Here is a 17,824-nt window from a genome sequence, read left to right on the forward strand (position 1 = left end):
AATCTTGTGAGCAGCTGGAATGGAGGACAGTGTTCCCTGTTAGCTGTGCCCTCATGCAGCCACTCAGGAGATAGTCCTGTGCTGCCCACCTGATTAGCAGAGCGCCCTCAGCTAGGTTTTTGTTTCTACTGGTGGTGCACGTTCTTACATAGCTTGGTGTACATTAAAAAATTCATTTTGCACCTGGATGGAAAAAATCCATACATCAATGAAAAAGATTAAAGGGAACATCAGTGGAGGACCACTTATGGAGCACACTTCTGTCTTATTGGCCAAATTGTGACTGGAGTTTTCTCCCCCAGGAGAGGGGCAATTTCTCCGAAAGCGACTACTAATGCCCTATAATATCTTTCCTTTCATTGCAAGGGATTCCACAGTCCTTCACAAACTATATCCATGCAGGGACAGCTGAAATGCAGCTAGCTCTGGTGTAGAGGGAGGATGGAGGAGTGAACATTTTAGTTAAGGATCCTGGGGTCAGACCTCTGCTTTCATAAAACATATGATGGAATCTTTAATGTCAGGGCTGCTGACTCAGTTTTGAGACTCTTATCTGAAAGGCTACTCCCCATGAATTCATGGGGCTCCGTAAATGGATCTTGATGGGCTGATGGGTCCACATGGCCTGTCTGGGCCTTGGATCTATTGCTTCAGGGACCATAGAGATATCAGACACATTGCTAACTTCATAAAGCCACCTGTTCTGTTTGCATTTTAGTATGGTCCTTTAAACCTGCCTTGTCCCCACTTTCTTCCCTTCTTGTGATGCAGTTATGTTCAAAGCCCCACATCTTTGAGTAAGGCGCTCTGCCTTTAAACATGGGTGTTTTGTAGCTGATCAGCCAGCTGACCTTTGTAATACGCTGGAAATGAAATAAACGCTGCAGGAAATGTTCCCATGAACATCTTTAAACAGACTGAAAAAGAGGCCATTGCATTCTCCCTGCTGCTATTAGACAGACAAGTAGGCTCTTCAAAGGAAGCTAGGAAGAATAACAGGAAGCCAGTGTTAACAGGTCTAGCATCCTCACAGAAAGGGAGTGACAGCTGCAAGGGCAGATCTCAAGTGCTGGATTAGGGCTGTGCAGCATAGCTAGAAGTAAATATCAGGCGGCTTCAGGAACTGTTCTACAGCTACCGCTGTCTGTGTGGGCCAAGATAAGAATGCCTGATGCCCTGCCTGCCGGTTATCCCAGGATGGTACCACCGAATGCGGAATGTTGATTCCCGAAAGCCGCCTCTTTCCACAGTGAGTTAGCGTGTGCTGCTGCGGGCCCTTGTGCTGTATTTATCCTGCAGTCAGTCTGCTGGGACGGCAGGATGTGACCGCTGGCTTGGACTGCTCACGTGCAGCTGAGCAGGTCTTCCCACATTACAGGCTTTCTGTGGAACCGCTTTAGCTGTCAGGAGTGGGGTTCACTCGGTGTCTCCTAAATCGCTGGCTTTGCTCCATCTGGAGGCTGTGATCCCATCCCTGTCCCCCACTGCGCATTCCTTCCCCTGCGAGTTTTGGCCTTTATGCTGCGGATCCGAGGGTGCTATAAGATAACGCCCCCTCCTTCACTCTGTTTGCAGGGAGCAGTGACCCTGGAACTTGCTTTTGGGCGCCATACTCTGATTCCCCATCCAAGAAGCCAGATTCTCAGCTGGTGGACATCAGCCTAGCCCCCTGAGGATCTAACCCACAAGTTACTAAGCTGGGATCAGGAAGTTACTGCAACTCCTCTGCTTTCAGTCACTTTGATCGTGTGTCTCCTCTTTGGCTGGTGCTTGCTAGTGCTCTGTTGGCACAGCAAAGTAAACTGTGAACAGTCCATGCTCTCAGTCAGTTGCTGACCTCACCTCTGAAGCAACGATCTGTAACGTCCTGAGCCACAGAGCAACAAAAGCCAATATGGACCACACCGAACAGCCATCAGACGAGAGACTGAGCTCGTTAATTAGCGAGAATGCTTTAAAGGAATGATTAAACTCTTTTTCATGTGGACATGTGCAGTGGAGCCAGCGAAGGGCAGTGTTAGCCAGTGTTTGGAGCAGAAGATTGGGAGGGATGACTTCTGGGTTCTTTTCCTATCATTGACTCATTTGATGGCCTTGGGCAAGTTGCTTTTTCTCTCCATGCCTCAGTTTCCCCATCTGAGTAACTCACAAGGGCACGAGGTTTAGTGTTTGCAGAGCATATGCAGAGCGTATGGGTATCTGTGGATGACAGGTTCTTGTGAATCAGGGAGGTGCCTGCCCCACTCACTGCAGCACACGCAATAGATTATGCTTCATATTTGCTTCCTGTATTTTTAACGTATGTAATAGAACCCCAAAGCAGGACTGCACTTACCTCCATAAGCCTTCACTTCAGCCTTCTGTTGCTAGGGGCATCACTTGATCTGTCTGTCCCTTCCTTCGAGCTCTTTTATCTTGATGGAGTTCTCGGCCTATCACATGTTGGAGTTGAAGCTGATGAGACCCTGCTGATCGGGTGGCTGTAGTGAGTCAGCTCTGCATCTCTATCAAGGGTCTTGAAGTCAGATCCATATCGCCCAGCGCTGGTCATAGAGCTGCACCCAAAAAGTGCACAATATGATACACATTATGCCAGTATCCAAACCAAACTCAGAAGCCCAGGAGTAATATCTTAGTCTCTGACTCCCATTTTTCCAAGTGAAATGGGCACTTAGAGGCATTTAGAGGACCGAGGCTCCGAGGTCACCTCTGAAAATGAGTCTTAGAGCTTTTGCCCTGAGAGCAGGCTTTAGGTCCTGTGGCTGGTCTCGACTAGCCCTGGAACCAGCAACTCTGCTGGGGTTTTGTTCCCTGTCCCTTTATATGAGCAGCTGCTCTCCTGAGTCTTTCCTAGCTGCTCTCCCAGGCTTGCCTCTGCCTTGCCCTCAGACTTGCCGTCTGCTGCGTATGTGTGGATGTGGATGCAGGGCGGGGATGTTAACGACTAGTCGACTATCCAATAAGCTTTTGTGTATGAGAGAGAGGCAGCACAGCTGTGCGGTGCTGCCGCTTTGAAATGCCGCCTCTGTGCATTTCAAAGGGACAGTGGAGCCCGGGACCAGCTGGGGTCTCTCCAGCTGATTCCGAGCTCCACACTGCACTACCCAGAACCCCAAGGAGAGTCCTCAGCTGACCCTAGGCGCCTAGCGGCATGCAGGAGTCCCGCTGGGGACTCTTGTGCATTTCAAAGCAGGCACCCGCATGCAGTGGGACTTCCCTCTGGCTCCGGCCTGTATGGGAAGTTCCATCTTCCTCCTTTGAAATTCCATCGACTAGTCAATCGCATTTTAACATCCTTAGTGCAGGGCCTGGCGAAGGGGTCATTTCCAAACCTTTCGCAGGATTGCTCGACCTCTGAAAGGCCCACATCTGTGAAGCCACAAGGTCTGGGTGGTTGCTTAGTCGCTTAAGAAAAGTTCCACTGGCCCTGTCTTGTGTGATTTCCTGCAGTGTCCTAAGGAAGTGGCTGCCGAATTCCCATGAGGAGTCAAAGAGAGCTGGATGCTTGACTCCCATAAGCACTTTCAGACCTCTCGCCCTCGGGTGCCCTTTCCCCATAACGACTCTGTTGTTTTGTATGGTTTTTACTGACGTCCACTGTCTGTTTCTCTTGAACCAGGAACCATGCGAGCCGTCCGCAGGCACCTCTTTGCTCAAGACTCTGCGGCGGGGCAGGGCATCGTGTGGGAGTGGCAGAATGATGAAGGAGGGTGGTCTCCGTATGAGATGAAGGTCTGTGTGTTCCTGGAGCAAGCTTTCACGCACGGCATTCAGCATGCAGACCTGAGCTCCTTAGGCTACAACTACGACATTGATTTTGTGTCTCTGGTCCAGACCAACAAGACCTCCAGGTTCCGGCGAGGGATTCAGAGGCGCATGGATACCCCCTATCCAGTGACTACAGCCACGGGGCCCCTTCACACGGCAGTGGCTTGTTCTTGTCAACAGTGCTTATTGAATAGCGCAACTGGCCCCATCACCACCCGCTATCGGCACTCCATGATAAACCTCCCCAGTTCATCCGCTGTGCCGCAGGTTTCCAGTCGGACAGCCGCGCTGAGCTCGTCTGGTCTCGGCTTTGTGCCCTACAACAAACCCACCTTGTCTGGAGCCAGGTCGACGCCAAGACTCAATGCACAGAATGCCTGGGCGCTGCCTCAGTCTGTAGGAGTGGGAGGCCCCAGCCCCGGACTGTCGGCGTCCAATGGAGTCAGGTACAGAAACCCATTCCGTTTGGGACATAGCAAGGGCCTTTGGGAGAGCGTAGTCTAACCTGCTAGAATGTTCAGGCATTTGACTCCAGTCCCACGTAACAGTGGTTAGATATGCTAAGCAGTGTTTCTCAAACTGCGCTCCAAGGGCTCCGCGAGGTTGACAAACTGGAAACATCGATAGGTACAACACATACAATCAGTGGACCGCTGGGGCTCCGCATAAATTTTTACGCATGTAAAGGGCTCCGGAGCCCAAAAAGTTTTGAGAACCGCTGTGCTAAAGGAAAGAAAACCATGGAGTTTGTGTTGTCTGTCTGCTTAGTAATGGATAATGGAGGCCTGGAAGGTAGCTGTTGCATTCCCCTTCCCAGCTTGTTATTTCACATTAGAAATCCAGGCCAGGTCTTCTCTAAAAATCTCTGGGTACGTCTACACGCTGGGATAAGGTCGAATTAAGATACGCAACTTCAGCTACGTTAATTGCATAGCTGAAGTCAAAGTACGTTAACTCTGCGTTTGGTGCTGTCCACGCTGAAGGAAGTCGAAGGGAGAACACTCTCCCTTCGACTTCCCTTACTCCTCGTGGAAGCAGGATCAACCGGAACGCCCCTCTCTGTTCAAATTAGCGGTCTTCACTAGACCCGCTGATTCGAACCCTGGAAGATTGACAGCGGCACCTGCGATCTTAGACATACCCTATGGGTCGGGAGAACTTGGGAGGGCTCTTACTTGACAGATTCCAGGAAGGGAGTGGTTTAATGGAGGAGACAGTGTTGTATTCAGGTAGTTAATAGTGAGTTAGAGGTGTTAACACAGGAACAAACCAAACAAAGAGCTGTAAAAGAATGAGAAGTCCTGTGGCACCTTAAAGACTAACAGGTTTATTGGAGCATAAATTTTTTTTTGCAGATTCAGGCCAACACGGCTACCTCTGATAGGACAAGAGTCTGACAGTAACTCTTTTACAGCTATCAGCAAAGGGCAGAGAGTGCTCAGAGCACATGTCTGAGTCCTCCAGGAAAGTCCCTCCCTGATAGTTTTAATACTGATAACAACTGGGAGAGTTTCCTTCCTTATTTTTTAATCAGAAGACCTTCCTGCACTTTTTAATCAGCACAAAACATTAAAACCAAAGTCAAATAAAGCACAAAGCCAGTGTTTTTTCTTGTGCTGCTCACCCTTGAAGGCACTGAGCCAGATTCATCTCTGCTGTGTCTGAAGTCAGTGGAGTGAAGCTGCTGACGAATTTGACCTGCTATATTTGACGGAGCCTCAAGGCTTTGTAAGGATAAATGCTGAGCTATGGCTGGATAACCAGAGAAGCAGTTTGTTCTCCATGTGCTCTGTTGCCATGAGCAGTGGCTGTCTGACATCCCAGGGCTGGAAACGGAGCAAAACATTGTTTTCTTTTTTCAAACAGTCAGAGGCCTGCCTCATGAAGGCTAGCTGCTTGGGCCTTCTGGTTTTCCTCCCTTTCCACTGAGCTCACTTTCTGGTGGGGGTCTAGAGGCAGCTTCAGAACAGGAAATCTCATGTCCTATCAAGGGCTTTGGCCTCCCTTGATTCTGCTTGGCTACAGTCCTACCTGTTGTAGAAGCTGGGTCGTGCTCCAACCATCGCGCTCTTGTCTGCGTTGGTTGGTGTTGTGGTGGAAGTGTGCTCTAGCCGTGTGTCCCAGTCCAGGCAAAGAGCAAAAGGACCGGAGCGGGGGACCTGTTTGGTTCCAAGTGTTTCAAGAAGTGTTGCAGCTCAGCTGGGGCGGGGAAGACGATGGCTGTGGTGGAACTGGGTGCAATTCTTACCCCGCGTTCTATCGTTCTGCTTGAAAGAGCCTCCCGCTTCCGTGTTCTGGTGCCACGTTTCTTGGAGTGGCTCAGCTGGCCGAGTTCATGCCCCTTCCCAGGAAGGTGGTGCAGCTGAGAGCTCTCTCCCATTTATTTGGTAAGAGAAGAGGAGGGGCTTTCTCCAGCCTGGTCTGCCATGGGTGGGGAAGGGGGCTGCTCTGGCTGCCCCAGGCCTGCAGCACCACAAGCTCCCACTGGGCCCAGCCCTCCAGTTAACCAGTTACCAGGTAAGCATGCCGGCGAGGCTAATGCTTACCGGGTAGCCAGTTAACTAGTTAAACTTTCTCACCCCCACTTCAGTGGAATATGGAAGTTTTGTGCCACGTCCCATTTTTGCTCCCTCTCCAGGAGGGGACGTGTCAGCCTGAGGCTTTGTCTACACTTCCAAGTGTTGCCAAAAACTGCGTACCGACAACAAAACAGTCAGTGCGTCCACACGGCAATGCAGCTTCTGTCAGGAAAAAGGCCGAGTGTTGGTCACAAGAGACTTCCACCCCAGGAGAGGCCTTTCTCTCCCCTCTCCCCCGCTGTATTGCAGACTGAGAGCCTGCGTAGACAGTGCTGCTTGGCGACTAACCTGGTCTCTGCCAGTATCCCACAATGCTGCTTTGACACTCCTCACTATGGAAAGCTGACAGAGCCTCTGGTGCTGCCAGGAGGATCCAAGGGGCCACGTGTCTCCCCAGTCGCCATGGCTGGAAGGGGCAAGGGGCCAGAGCCTCTGGGCTGCCCAGGGGACCAGCGGGGGGGCCTGGTGTCTGCAGCAGGGACTGCCCACTGCTGCCCCTCTTCCCCCCGCACTCAGTGGCAGGAAGCGACACAACCAGGGAACGGAGCCGCGTCACTCTGCTTCCTCCCTGCCAGTGAGTGCGGGAGGACCCTGCTCTGGGCACCAGACCCCTGCCAACTCCTAGGCTGCATCACTGTGGGCAGCAGCTTGGGGGAGAGGAGAGGGGAGGTGGCCAGCATGCTGCCTGGCCGCCAGGACTCCTTTCACTCCGCTCCAACACGCAGCCCTTCTGCATGCTGCACTGCCAGCGCCTCCATCAGGTTGCCCCTGAGCCCCACCCGGAAGCAGAGCCCGCTCTCCAGCCAAGCCAGTTGCTGGAAGAGGCCCAGCTACCGGGACTGAGGTAGTGCCGGAGCCGGTCTTTGGCCTGGAGCAGGGTGCCCGGCCCCCTTTGCTGCTGTCCCTGTCACTCACCTTGTCGGCTACATCCAAACCTCCCTCTCTGCTAGTAAGTGCACAGATAGCTCTGCTGCAATGCATGGTGTCCTAATCATGTTGCACACAGCATGGGAGCAAGGTCTGGGATCCAGGATTTCTCCCAGCAGATGCTAGAGTTCACAGCAAGGACTGCCACTCAAGTAGCACGAAAGTTAAGCCGGCAGCCCAGGGAGGGCTGGGAAGCAAAGAGGTGGCTGACAGGCCATTTTTCATGTTCCCAAAATGCCTAGTGCTAGGTCGTGCGTTCCCACAGTGCTTAGCGACGAAAGGTGACAGCAGACACTGTGGGATTGCCTACCCCTGTGGCTTTGCTCTTTCTGTCTACACGGCCGCTGACCATGTGGCCACAATATGCCAACACTGGGTGGCAGAAAAACAGGCTTGGCGAGTTTTCAGTTTTGAGGACTTTTGCATGCCAGCGGCATTTCCGTTGCCAAACCTTTCCAGTGTAGACCAAGCCTAAATCTATTAACCCCTCCTTCCCCCGAGGTAGATATTCATTCCGTTTTACAAAGGGGGAAAGCAAGGCATAGAGGCTGACTTGCCCAGGGTCACACAGCAAGTCATCCACAAGGTCAGAGATACATGCTTGGCTATGCTTAAGAAAAAAGCTTTGGGAGCATGGAGTCCATGTTGTTGGTTGGGCTAAAAATAGCAGCTGAGATGTTACAGCCTGGGCTCTAAAACCCCGTGAGCAAGGTGGGTCTCAGAGCCCGGTGCCAGTAAATGCCTGAATATCTACAGTGCTACCTTGAGTTCCATGAGCTCTGCTTCATGGACCCTGGCTCCAAGACTGTACGACTAGTTGTGTGTAGCATTTGGGGTGTGGGTTTTTTTTTCAGCATAGATAAACCCTGAAACTCACTGGCTGGGAGTGATGTTTTGCAGTATAGGTGTACTCTTAGGTCTCCTGACTGCTCTTGTTCCTGCATGTAGCTTGTGTGCCCTCTTCATCCTGTATGATACTCCGATATCCCGTCCACCAACAAATAACCCCTCCCTTCCTCTTTCAAACTACAGAACAAATAAGGAAGGGTTGAATGTGAGAATGAGTCCCTAATTCCACAAGGCTATTCCTGGATACATGATCAAATTGAATTGAAATGAAAACTCCAGTATAAGTGGTCACTGCTTCACACGGCAGAGTCCTGTTGATCACTAAGGGTATGTCTACACTTGCCCCCTAGTTCCAACTAGGGAGGCAAATGAAGCATACCGAAGTTGCAAATCAAGCGCAGGATTTAAATATCCCGTGCTTGATTAGCATAATCGCGGCCAGTCACCATTTTAAAATGCTGGTCGCCCGATTTAACTTGCCGCGTGTAGACACGGTAGTCCGATTTAAAACCCTTCCCTCGAATTAACTGTTACTCCTCATTGCATTGTCTACACGTGGCAAGTTAAATCGGGCGACCGGCCACGATTATGCTAATCAAGCGCGGGATATTTAAATCCCACGCTCGATTTGCAACTTCGGTATGCTTCATTTGCCTCCCTAGTTCGAGCTAGGGGGCAAGTGTAGACATACCCTAAATGTTTCTTTCAAGTCTCAGCAGCTTCTTCCAGGAGTGTTAATTGCACCTCTATCTCAGCAGCCTTGTGGTGTCCAGAATAGGCGTGAGAGGATTCCTGTCTGGTTGGAAAGCATTCGCAGACTCATTTCCCAGCTGGTTTGGTCTTGGAATTGTTCTCATTTCTCTGCTTTCTATAGAGCTGCATTTTCTTAGTCCTTCTCTTCATCAGTTGGCCAGGCCTCATGCTGGGAAATAGTATGGCACGGTGGGTGCTCCCCCAGCAGGGGAGAGGCTGGCTGAATAGAGATCTCAAAATAAGAGCAGGTAGTGACTTCTGAAAACTGTTTCAGAAGTTAATCTGCTGCTTATCTGTTCAGCTATTTGGGGTATCGTCCAGAAGCTCTGAGCTAGGCTGGCCTCCTGCAAGTTGTTCTTTATCTAGAGGTTAGTCCTTGCAGCAAAACCATGGCCTTTTTAATAGCCAAGTCTTCCATGGAAGAAATGGAAGACTTGGCTATTAAAAAGGCCATGGTTTTGCTGCAAGGACTACCTTAGTTAAGAGAGAATTTGTTATCTTTGACCTCCAACTCTCTGTACTGCTTGCCTTCTGCTAAACGAAGCAAAAGAAACCTGCTTGGCCTGATTGGTCAGTTTCAGACCAGGCCATCACAGTGCCAGGACACAAGCAATGCCTCAGAGCTCTTTGGGAGCCTTCTTTCCTCTCTCCCCAACTTATACTCCCAGCAAAATACACCAAACTCCTTTGGGCCTGGGTCCGGAGTCGAGAGGCTTTGAGTCTTTCCCTAGCTCTGCCACGGAGTGTGTGTGGCTGTGGGAAGTCACTGCACCAAACTGTGCCTTCATTTCCCCATTTTCCAGTGGGGGTTAAAATTGATCTTCCTCTGTAAAATACTTTGAGATTTGTAAATGAAAAGCACTAAATATTGTTGACTATCAGATTTGTGTGTTCAAAGCGAAATTACCAAATCTAGGACCAATGGAAATGATTTTGTGATTGTTTGTTTGTTTTTGTCTGATTTCCAATGACAACAATTCCCTGTTATGATTTTAAACAGTGTTTGCAAATCTTTCTGTGGGCAGGACACAGGACTTATCTGTGGGCAGCGGCCTGACCTATAAAGTGTTACTCACGCGAGTGGCCACATGGAAAATCTTTGTGATGGGAGCGTTTGCCTGAGTGGACCGTGTATTTATAAGTGTATACATCTGCAGAGCAATATGTTTTGCTGTAATAACTTCAGACATTGGAATATGGTATGTGTGTGTGAAAATCTGAAGTGAACTTGGGTGTGCTAGTTTAAAAGACCTATAGACTATTCAACTTCCATGTTTGTATTTACACTGGATCATCTTGGACAATTACAGTGTTTCGTATTGTTAATACAAGAGGTTGGAAGTAAGGGGAATTTGAAAGTTCAGGTTATTTTGAGCGTGAGTGCCCTGGTTTTAAAAGAACCATTTACTTTCATTTCTCATATTCCAGTGTTGTGTTTCTCTTTCAGATGAGATCATTACAAACGAAACCCTTTTTGAACATTAAATTCCTCAAGCCTTTTGCACAAGAGGAAAATTCTTTCTGTCCAAAATTCCTCTTTTCTTTCCAAGCTACTGCACAGTGCTCTAGGCCAGCAGTGGGGAACCTTTCTGGGGTCAGGGGCCACTGACCCATAGGAAACCCAGCCGGGGATCGCACAAGTGAGAACCTGGAAGGGGACTGGAGCACCAGCATAAGCGCCGCAGTGCTAGGGCGGGAGCCCTGAGCCTCGGGGGCCAGATCCAGGCAAGCCAGGGGCCCCATCCAGTCCCTGGGCTCAAGGTTCCCCACCCTTACTCTATGCTATTGCTTTAACTGGCTGCTGGTTTTCCTTCCCAGAGGTGGTTGCATTTCAGTAGTTGCATTTCAGTGGCATTTATAGATGGCAAAGCACGTAGTGGTCCGTGTGGAAGGAGGCTGCAGAAATGATCAGATCCTGCAGAAGTCACCTGAATATAGACCTTCCCTACGACCCCATTAGGGCCTAGCAGTCGGGAGGCATGAATTCTTTGCAGAATAAGGGCTGAAGTGAAATCGAGGACAGAGGAACAGATTCCGGATCATCCTTTTCATCCGCTTCAGGGGGTAGCTGAGTTAGTCTGTATGGGTATGTCTACACTACCCCGCTAGTTCGAACTAGCGGGGTAATGTAGGCATACCGCACTTGCAAATGAAGCCCGGGATTTGAATTTCCCGGGCTTCATTTGCATAAGCGGGGAGCTGCCATTTTTAAAACCCCGCTGGTTCGAACCCCATGCAGCGCGGCTACACAGGGCTCGAACTAGGTAGTTTGAACTAGGATTCCTATTCCGAACTACCGGTACACCTCATGGAACTACCGGTACACCCGTGTAGCCACGCTGCACGGGGTTCGAACCAGCGGGGTTTTAAAAATGGCGGCTCCCCGCTTATGCAAATGAAGCCCGGGAAATTCAAATCCCGGGCTTCATTTGCAAGTGCGGTATGCCTACATTACCCTGCTAGTTCGAACTAGCGGGGTAGTGTAGACATACCCTATAGGATAAACTTTAAAAAACAACAAATGGTCTGGTAGCACTTTATAGACTAACAAAACCTGAGCTTTTGTGGACACAGCCCACTTCTTCAGATGACCAGAGTTTTGAGTTTAGGATGTGCAGACTCAAAACAAATAGGGGAGAAGAGAGGGAAAAAAATGGAAGGGGGTGGGAAACAAGAAGCTTTTCCTTTGATATTTTCATATTCTCTGCTCCTTTTTCCTCCCTCCTTTCCCCGCCCCTCCCCCCATTCCTTCTCCCCTATTTATTTTGGGTCTGCACATCCAAAACTCAACACTCCGGTCATCTGAAGAAGTGGGCTGTGCCCACGAAAGCTCATGATACCATCTCCATGTTTTGGAGCTTCAGGGGTAGCTGAGTTAGTCTGTTACAGAAAAAAACAACAAATGGTTAGTCTATAAAGTGCTACCAGACCATTTGTTGTTTTTTAAGTTCTTCATGTCTGCTACCCCTGTGGATTTGCGCAGACAGAGGCCTGGCATTCCTTGGGGAGAACACAGCCCCTCTCATGTGTCTCATGAGCTACTGGTTCCCATACTAACGCTGCCAGCTGGCCCCGTCTGGAAACACTGGCTTAAAACAGAACCCGACTGCTCTACCGTCTCCTTGTTCTCCCACCTCAAGAGCATTGCGGGAAGCTTGGACCGGCTCCCTCCTAACTAATACGCTTTGTTACTGGCGCCAGCTACTGATTCTTAATCTACACTGAGCAGCAGAGAGCCTAGAGCCATTGCCTTCTCTCGCCCATGAACTAAGCTTTAGGGACCAAGCGGGCAGTTAGGGTTTGGACTTGGCTCCCCCTCCCTGCAGGGCTGTGTGCTGTTGGGCTATTGAAGGTGGAGTTGGGGGAAGCTTGGCAGGGGGGTGCCCATCCCTGAAATGATCCAACTTGCTGATTTGTCTTGCAGACAGGCTGGTGCCCACTGCATTCGCTGTAATCCATGGCCCATTAAGCCTTTTAGAAGCTGGGGAGGGGCTACTTGATCAGGTGTCTGCCGGAACAATGGAACGCCACAGGGGGTGGGAAAGACCAGCCACACCTGTGGGACAACAGAGGCCCCATGTGCCATCTGTGAAACCTGCCTTTGTGGTTTGAGCCTCTCGGTTTCTCACTGCAATGCCTGGAGCAGGTGAGAGCCATTTGCCACTGCTGGGAGGAGAGCGCGGCAGCCAAACTTTCTGTGGGGCTGGAGCTTGGTTTGGAGGGTGAGAGTTTTGTTGGCTTCCTTTACCCAGTAAGCTGGCTGGGGAGGCTTCTACCTGGGCTGTGGGGCGAGGCGGGGTTGGGAGGAAGGGGGGTTAGGAGCAATGTCTAATGCTAGCCTTGTCATACCCTTGCCATTTGGGTTTCCTGTTCACTGCAAGTGAATTTCTGTAGATCTCACTGAGAGGCTGTTCCTCTGATGCTGGCAAATAGATCGGAGGGGGGAGGAGGGGCAGGATCCAGAGACATCCCCTTGCACTGATGGTGGTTGGGGTGTAGCATTTCAGGAGCTAGCTCAAACACTGGTTCAGGAAAGGATGGGCAGTGCCCGTATTTGTCAGGGGAGGTTTCTGGCTGCCTTTATGGCATCCTCCTAACTCCGGATATTGAGGCAATAGAACTCACAACTCGGTCAAGGGATTTCTTGTATTCTCTCTCCCCTTCCCACTCTGCATACCCGGATTCAAAGGGGAGGGGGAGCAGGGCGTGATTCGGGCCTCAGGCAGCTGGGAAAGGGATCATTTCTCCCCACACAGACAGCCCTGGGTGGCTTTTCCCTTTCTTTCCATGATATGGACTTGAGTCAGAAGCTTGGTGTAATTATTTCTGTCTAGGGTTCTTTTCTCAGGGTTGCGAAATTCCATTTTCCAGCAGAAAACATTCTAATGCGCGGGTATTAGTGGAAACCTGAGCAGCTGACTCTAACATTGTGACTCTAACAATGTGGTTCATTTTATTTCTAGCTGTGCTGCTCCTGGGTTACTTTATACACTAGATTTCCCCCCCTTACACACACGCTTTTCCCTCCTCAGCGAAGGTTTGTTTCTGCAAAATGTTTCTCGTTTTCTTCCCTCACAGTCCATCTGCATCTCCTCTTTTGTCATTGGGCCATTACAAGGAAATGTTCACATTTGTGGCTGTGTCAGTGAACATTAAGGGACTAATTATCTCACACAAACACCTGGCAGGAGCTGAGCGTTTGTGTGTGATTGCAACACATGAAGTCTGCTGCTACATCCCTTGTGACGCACCCAGGCCTGTTGTGTCCACGCTCGGGCCGGACTGTTCTGCTGGCATTTCTGGGCCTGGGCTTTGTAATGCTGAGGAGTGTAGAGAAGAGATTTTGGGTCTCCAAACAATCCCCCAAGGAATCTAGGTTTGCGCTCCTCACACCTCTGGATATTTCCAGTGCTTTACCATTTGCCTAAAGACTTATTTATCCAGTGTGTGTGTGTGGGGGGGAGGGAGGTAAACTCAGGAAAAGGGGTGAATTTAAAGTGGTTGGTTAAATCCCATCAAACTTCTGTGTGGATCCTCACTCAGAACTAAAGGGGCCAGAGCTCAATTTAGTTTTGCCTGTCACTATATTAAGGCACGGGCAGAGCTATAACCGTGTGTCCGCTGCTTGTGAAACACCTATAACATGTCTGTGAAACACCTATAACACGTGTTTCTCTCTACACTGGCAAGAAATTACCATGTGGTCTGCACGAAAGCTGCAGTGGAAACAATTGGCATTGAGCAGTGAATTGGATTAATTTTACATTTTGTCCTGAGCTTATGGGGTTCAACAAACTTTAAAAGGCAGGTCAAATTCCTGCATTCCCTTGAGTCATTGGTGGGCCTAGCTAATTACAGCAAGGAACAGGAAACAGCGAGGCCCAATGGTTTGGGCACTGGACTAGAAATCGGGACACGGTTCTCTTCTTGGCCCTGCTGCTACCTTGCTGGGTTGCCCTTGGAAGAGATTTCACCTCACTGTGCCTTATTTCCCCATCTGTAACATGATGGTGAAGCTGACCTTGTTTTACAAAGGACTTTGAAATCTGCAGCTGAACCATCTCTGTAAGAACTGTGTGCCCTTTACCCCTCCTAGCTGGGAGTGTAGCAGAAACTAGAGCACCGTCCGCACCACCTTACAATTGCTGGTGCAATGGGCCAGTTGTGATCTTTAGCTGCTTTCTGAAGATAACACCATGAGTGGGGAAGTGTGGATTTCAAAGTGCTGGAAACCGCAGCGCAGTAGTGCTCTCTGCATCGCGCTGGAATAAATCACTGAGGTTTGCTCCAAAGGGTCCTTCACATAATAAAGGAAGATCTAACACTGCTGCAGAAAGATGTTTAACAATGTCATATTAAATGGCCTAGCATAATCCTTGGCGTAGCTCCATTGACTTCATTGAAATTAAACCCAGGATAGCTCGAGCCCCTTCATAGTTAGTTTCTAGGTGCTTAAATATCCAAAGCGGGGGTGTGTGTGTGTTAAATGTACAGAAGTTTGACACTTGCAGTAGTCACAGATTATGGATGGAGCTGTTCAGCATTTGTCAGGATGGGAGAAGTGCTGTGCGAGAAGCAGCATGACCTAGTGCATAGGGCTGGGTTCTAGTCTTGCTCTGTAAGGTTCTCTCGTTGTTTGTCCTCCTTCCCTCCTACTCTTCATCTCTCTGGATGCTCTTCAGGGTGGGGACTCCCCTGTGTTTGTGTAGCACAAGGGAGTCCTGATCTCAGCTGAGAGAGAGTGAAAAAACACTTTCTCTTGTTTCCTAACTAGCGCAATGCTAATGCTGGGAGGTGGGAGTCCAGAATGTCCATTGTGTGTTACATACCTAACCGTTCGGCTGTGCTTGAGCAGGTGAGAGTACTCCTGCTGTTGTTTTTGATTAACTGCCAACACTCCCTAGGTGTGTGCTCACCTCAGCGTGGAGGCGTGAGTCCTTCGAGCCAGCATGCCAACAACAGCAGCCTGGTTTTGCAGCACAGGTCGTGTCCGGGACTGGCCACCCGAGCTCAGAGCCAGGGGGCTGGGCAGGCTTTGACTTGGGGAAGGGGGAAGCACTGCAGCATCATGTGGCTATTTTAGGGCAGTAGCTTGAGCCCATTCTACCCAGGCTGGGGCACACCCTTCCCAGCGAGAGCACTGACACACCCACGTGACTGGGTGTCCCAAAGCAAATGTCTCTTTAGTGAGAGCCGTGTTAGATTTCTGTCCCGTCTATGATAACACAGGCCTCTGCGAGTTTTGGCCTGTCTGAAGCAGGAAGTGTGTTTGTCCTTGCCTGCTCAGTCTAAGATAAAAACCAGGTCAGGCCTGGCCATTTGCATCCTAATAGATCAATACAGAGTGCTGTGGAGAGCCCAGGCAACCCTGAAACCAATGGAGGAAAGTTGAAATGTCGTTTTCAAAAGGCCTACTGTTGTTTCCTTATTCACTCCGGCAGCTTTAGCTCAGGCCATGTCTACACTGGAAAGATTTGGCAGCGAAGGTGCTAGCGACATTCAGAAGTCACCAAAAAGAAAGTTCCCAAATGATGTTTACACTGCCACCCTCTGCCCACATATCCTGTCCCCATTGTTAGCTTCCGTGGCAGAGAGAGCCAAGCATCCCACAGTCCTAAGCACTGTGGGAACATGTAACAGCACTAGGCATTTTGGGAACAGGGAAAACCTCCCATCAGCCATTTCTTTGCTTCCCAGCCTTCCCTGGGCTTCCGGCTTAACTTTCCTGGCTCTTGAGTGGCAGTCCTTGCTGTGAACTCCAGCATCTGCTGGGAGAAATCCTTGATCCCAGACCTTGCTCCCATTCTGTGTGCAACGTGCTTAGAACACCACGCATTTCAGAAGAGCTATTGGTGCACTTACCAGCAGAGGATGAAGGTTTGGATGTGGTCCGTCTGCAGGGGGGAAGCCCAGCTTGGCGGCAGCATGAATGGCAGCACGTCGCATTTTACTGCATGGGGCTATGATTGGGAAGTGTGGATGAGACAGTGGCTGGCTCTGCTGACATGGGCTTTCCGAACTGCGGCGGGGCCAGTGCTGGCACACGCCGTCCCGTTGTAGCACCACCCCACCTTGCCACACAGGGTGTCAGTCGGAAGGGGTACTTCTCCATGGTGCTTCAGGCATGTGTGGATCGCCATGGGGGTTTCACAGACATAAATGTGGGCTGGGGTGGAAAAGTGCATGGACCGCAGTAAGGAGCGGTTCTACAGCAGGCTAAGCCAATGCCGCGTGGTTGCTGAATGTGCCTTTGGCAGATTGGAAGATGGCGGCATCTCCGTGGCAGGCTGGACCTTTGAGAGGATCATACCCCACGGGTGGTGGCCACATGCCGTGGCTCATGTGATTTGCCTGAACGTGCGGCTGAAGCGTTGCCCATGGGCAGAACAATGAGACACAATGCCTCAGGCACACGGTTTGAAGAGCAGACACTGGCGCTGTCACAGGAGCCCGTAGGATGGCCATCAGTATCAGGGAGGCTCATTCTAGCATAGGAGATGTGTTTTCCCTGCTGTGAAACTCCAAGGCCGTTCGCAGTTTTACGAGGGTCTCTGTTCTGCAGTGGTTCAGCAGTATGGTAAACGGCCACGCCTCTTGGCTCACAGCGTGGTTTGCCTACGCTCCCAGCTTGTTCTTGTGGGCGTCCAGCGCATGTTTTCAGCACAGCTTTGCCCAATGCTCCAGCCCTGGTATGTAAGGTGGCAGTGACAGGCAACCTCAATGTATTTGTTCCAGTTAAAGGATTTTGCTTCTGCCTTGCCGGGGCTGGTGATGTTTCGCCAGTTCAGATACTACAGCCATGAGCAGTGTTCCCTGTAAGCAGAGCGCTTGGGCGGCCACCCAGGAGAGATTCAGGTGCCGCCCAGCTGATTGGCAGAGTGCCCACAACTTCTCACAGCCAGTAGCATGTGTTTCTATAGGTGGTGCACTTCTGCATATTCCGTGGTGCACATAACATTTATTCCGCCCACGGATGGGAAAAATGAGAGGGAACGTTGGCCATGGGGGAGTACAGGTACTTAGCGGATGCCTGGTATCTGCATTACTTGATCTCTCCTTAGCTGGCGAAAACGAGACTCGCTTTCCCCACCAGCGCTATGAGTTGAAAATGGTAAAACACCTGAGCCGTTTGCGACACTCTAACGTCCGACGTCGCTACCACGGCTGATGTTGCGGGCGAGAAGAATTACAGGCGAGGCGCCTGTGTGGCGCACGCTCTTCTGTAGGGACCTCTCTGGAGCATCTCGGTGTCTTTGCAGTCGGAGAGGAGAGCTGTGCCCAACTTGTCTGTCGCTGAAGACGTATGTTGTAAGAGCCTCGCTCATCTGTCCACTTTCCTGCGGCTCGGGTGCATCCTTCAATACTTTCCGCCATCCACAAACAAAGTAATGGCGCGATTGCTTGCATCTCTACTCGGCATGGGGATGAGCCCTGCTCGCCACTGCTGG

The 17,824-nt window shown here is 50.5% G+C and overlaps 1 protein-coding gene across 7 annotated transcripts in view; it reads left to right on the top strand.

Annotated features, from left to right (window-relative positions):
* The window catches only part of DTX2 (deltex E3 ubiquitin ligase 2), a 62,189-nt gene that overhangs the window by 11,095 nt on the left and 33,270 nt on the right, over positions 1 to 17,824 (top strand). For all 7 annotated transcript variants that reach the window (XM_075904960.1, XM_075904958.1, XM_075904959.1 and 4 more), the window contains one exon: positions 3,620 to 4,214. In XM_075904960.1, the coding sequence (XP_075761075.1) occupies positions 3,620 to 4,214 (595 nt within the window). The remainder of the gene's footprint in view (positions 1 to 3,619; positions 4,215 to 17,824) is intronic.

The sequence above is a fragment of the Pelodiscus sinensis genome, chromosome 21, assembly GCF_049634645.1.
Source record: "Pelodiscus sinensis isolate JC-2024 chromosome 21, ASM4963464v1, whole genome shotgun sequence".
Classification (NCBI taxonomy): Eukaryota; Metazoa; Chordata; order Testudines; family Trionychidae; genus Pelodiscus; species Pelodiscus sinensis.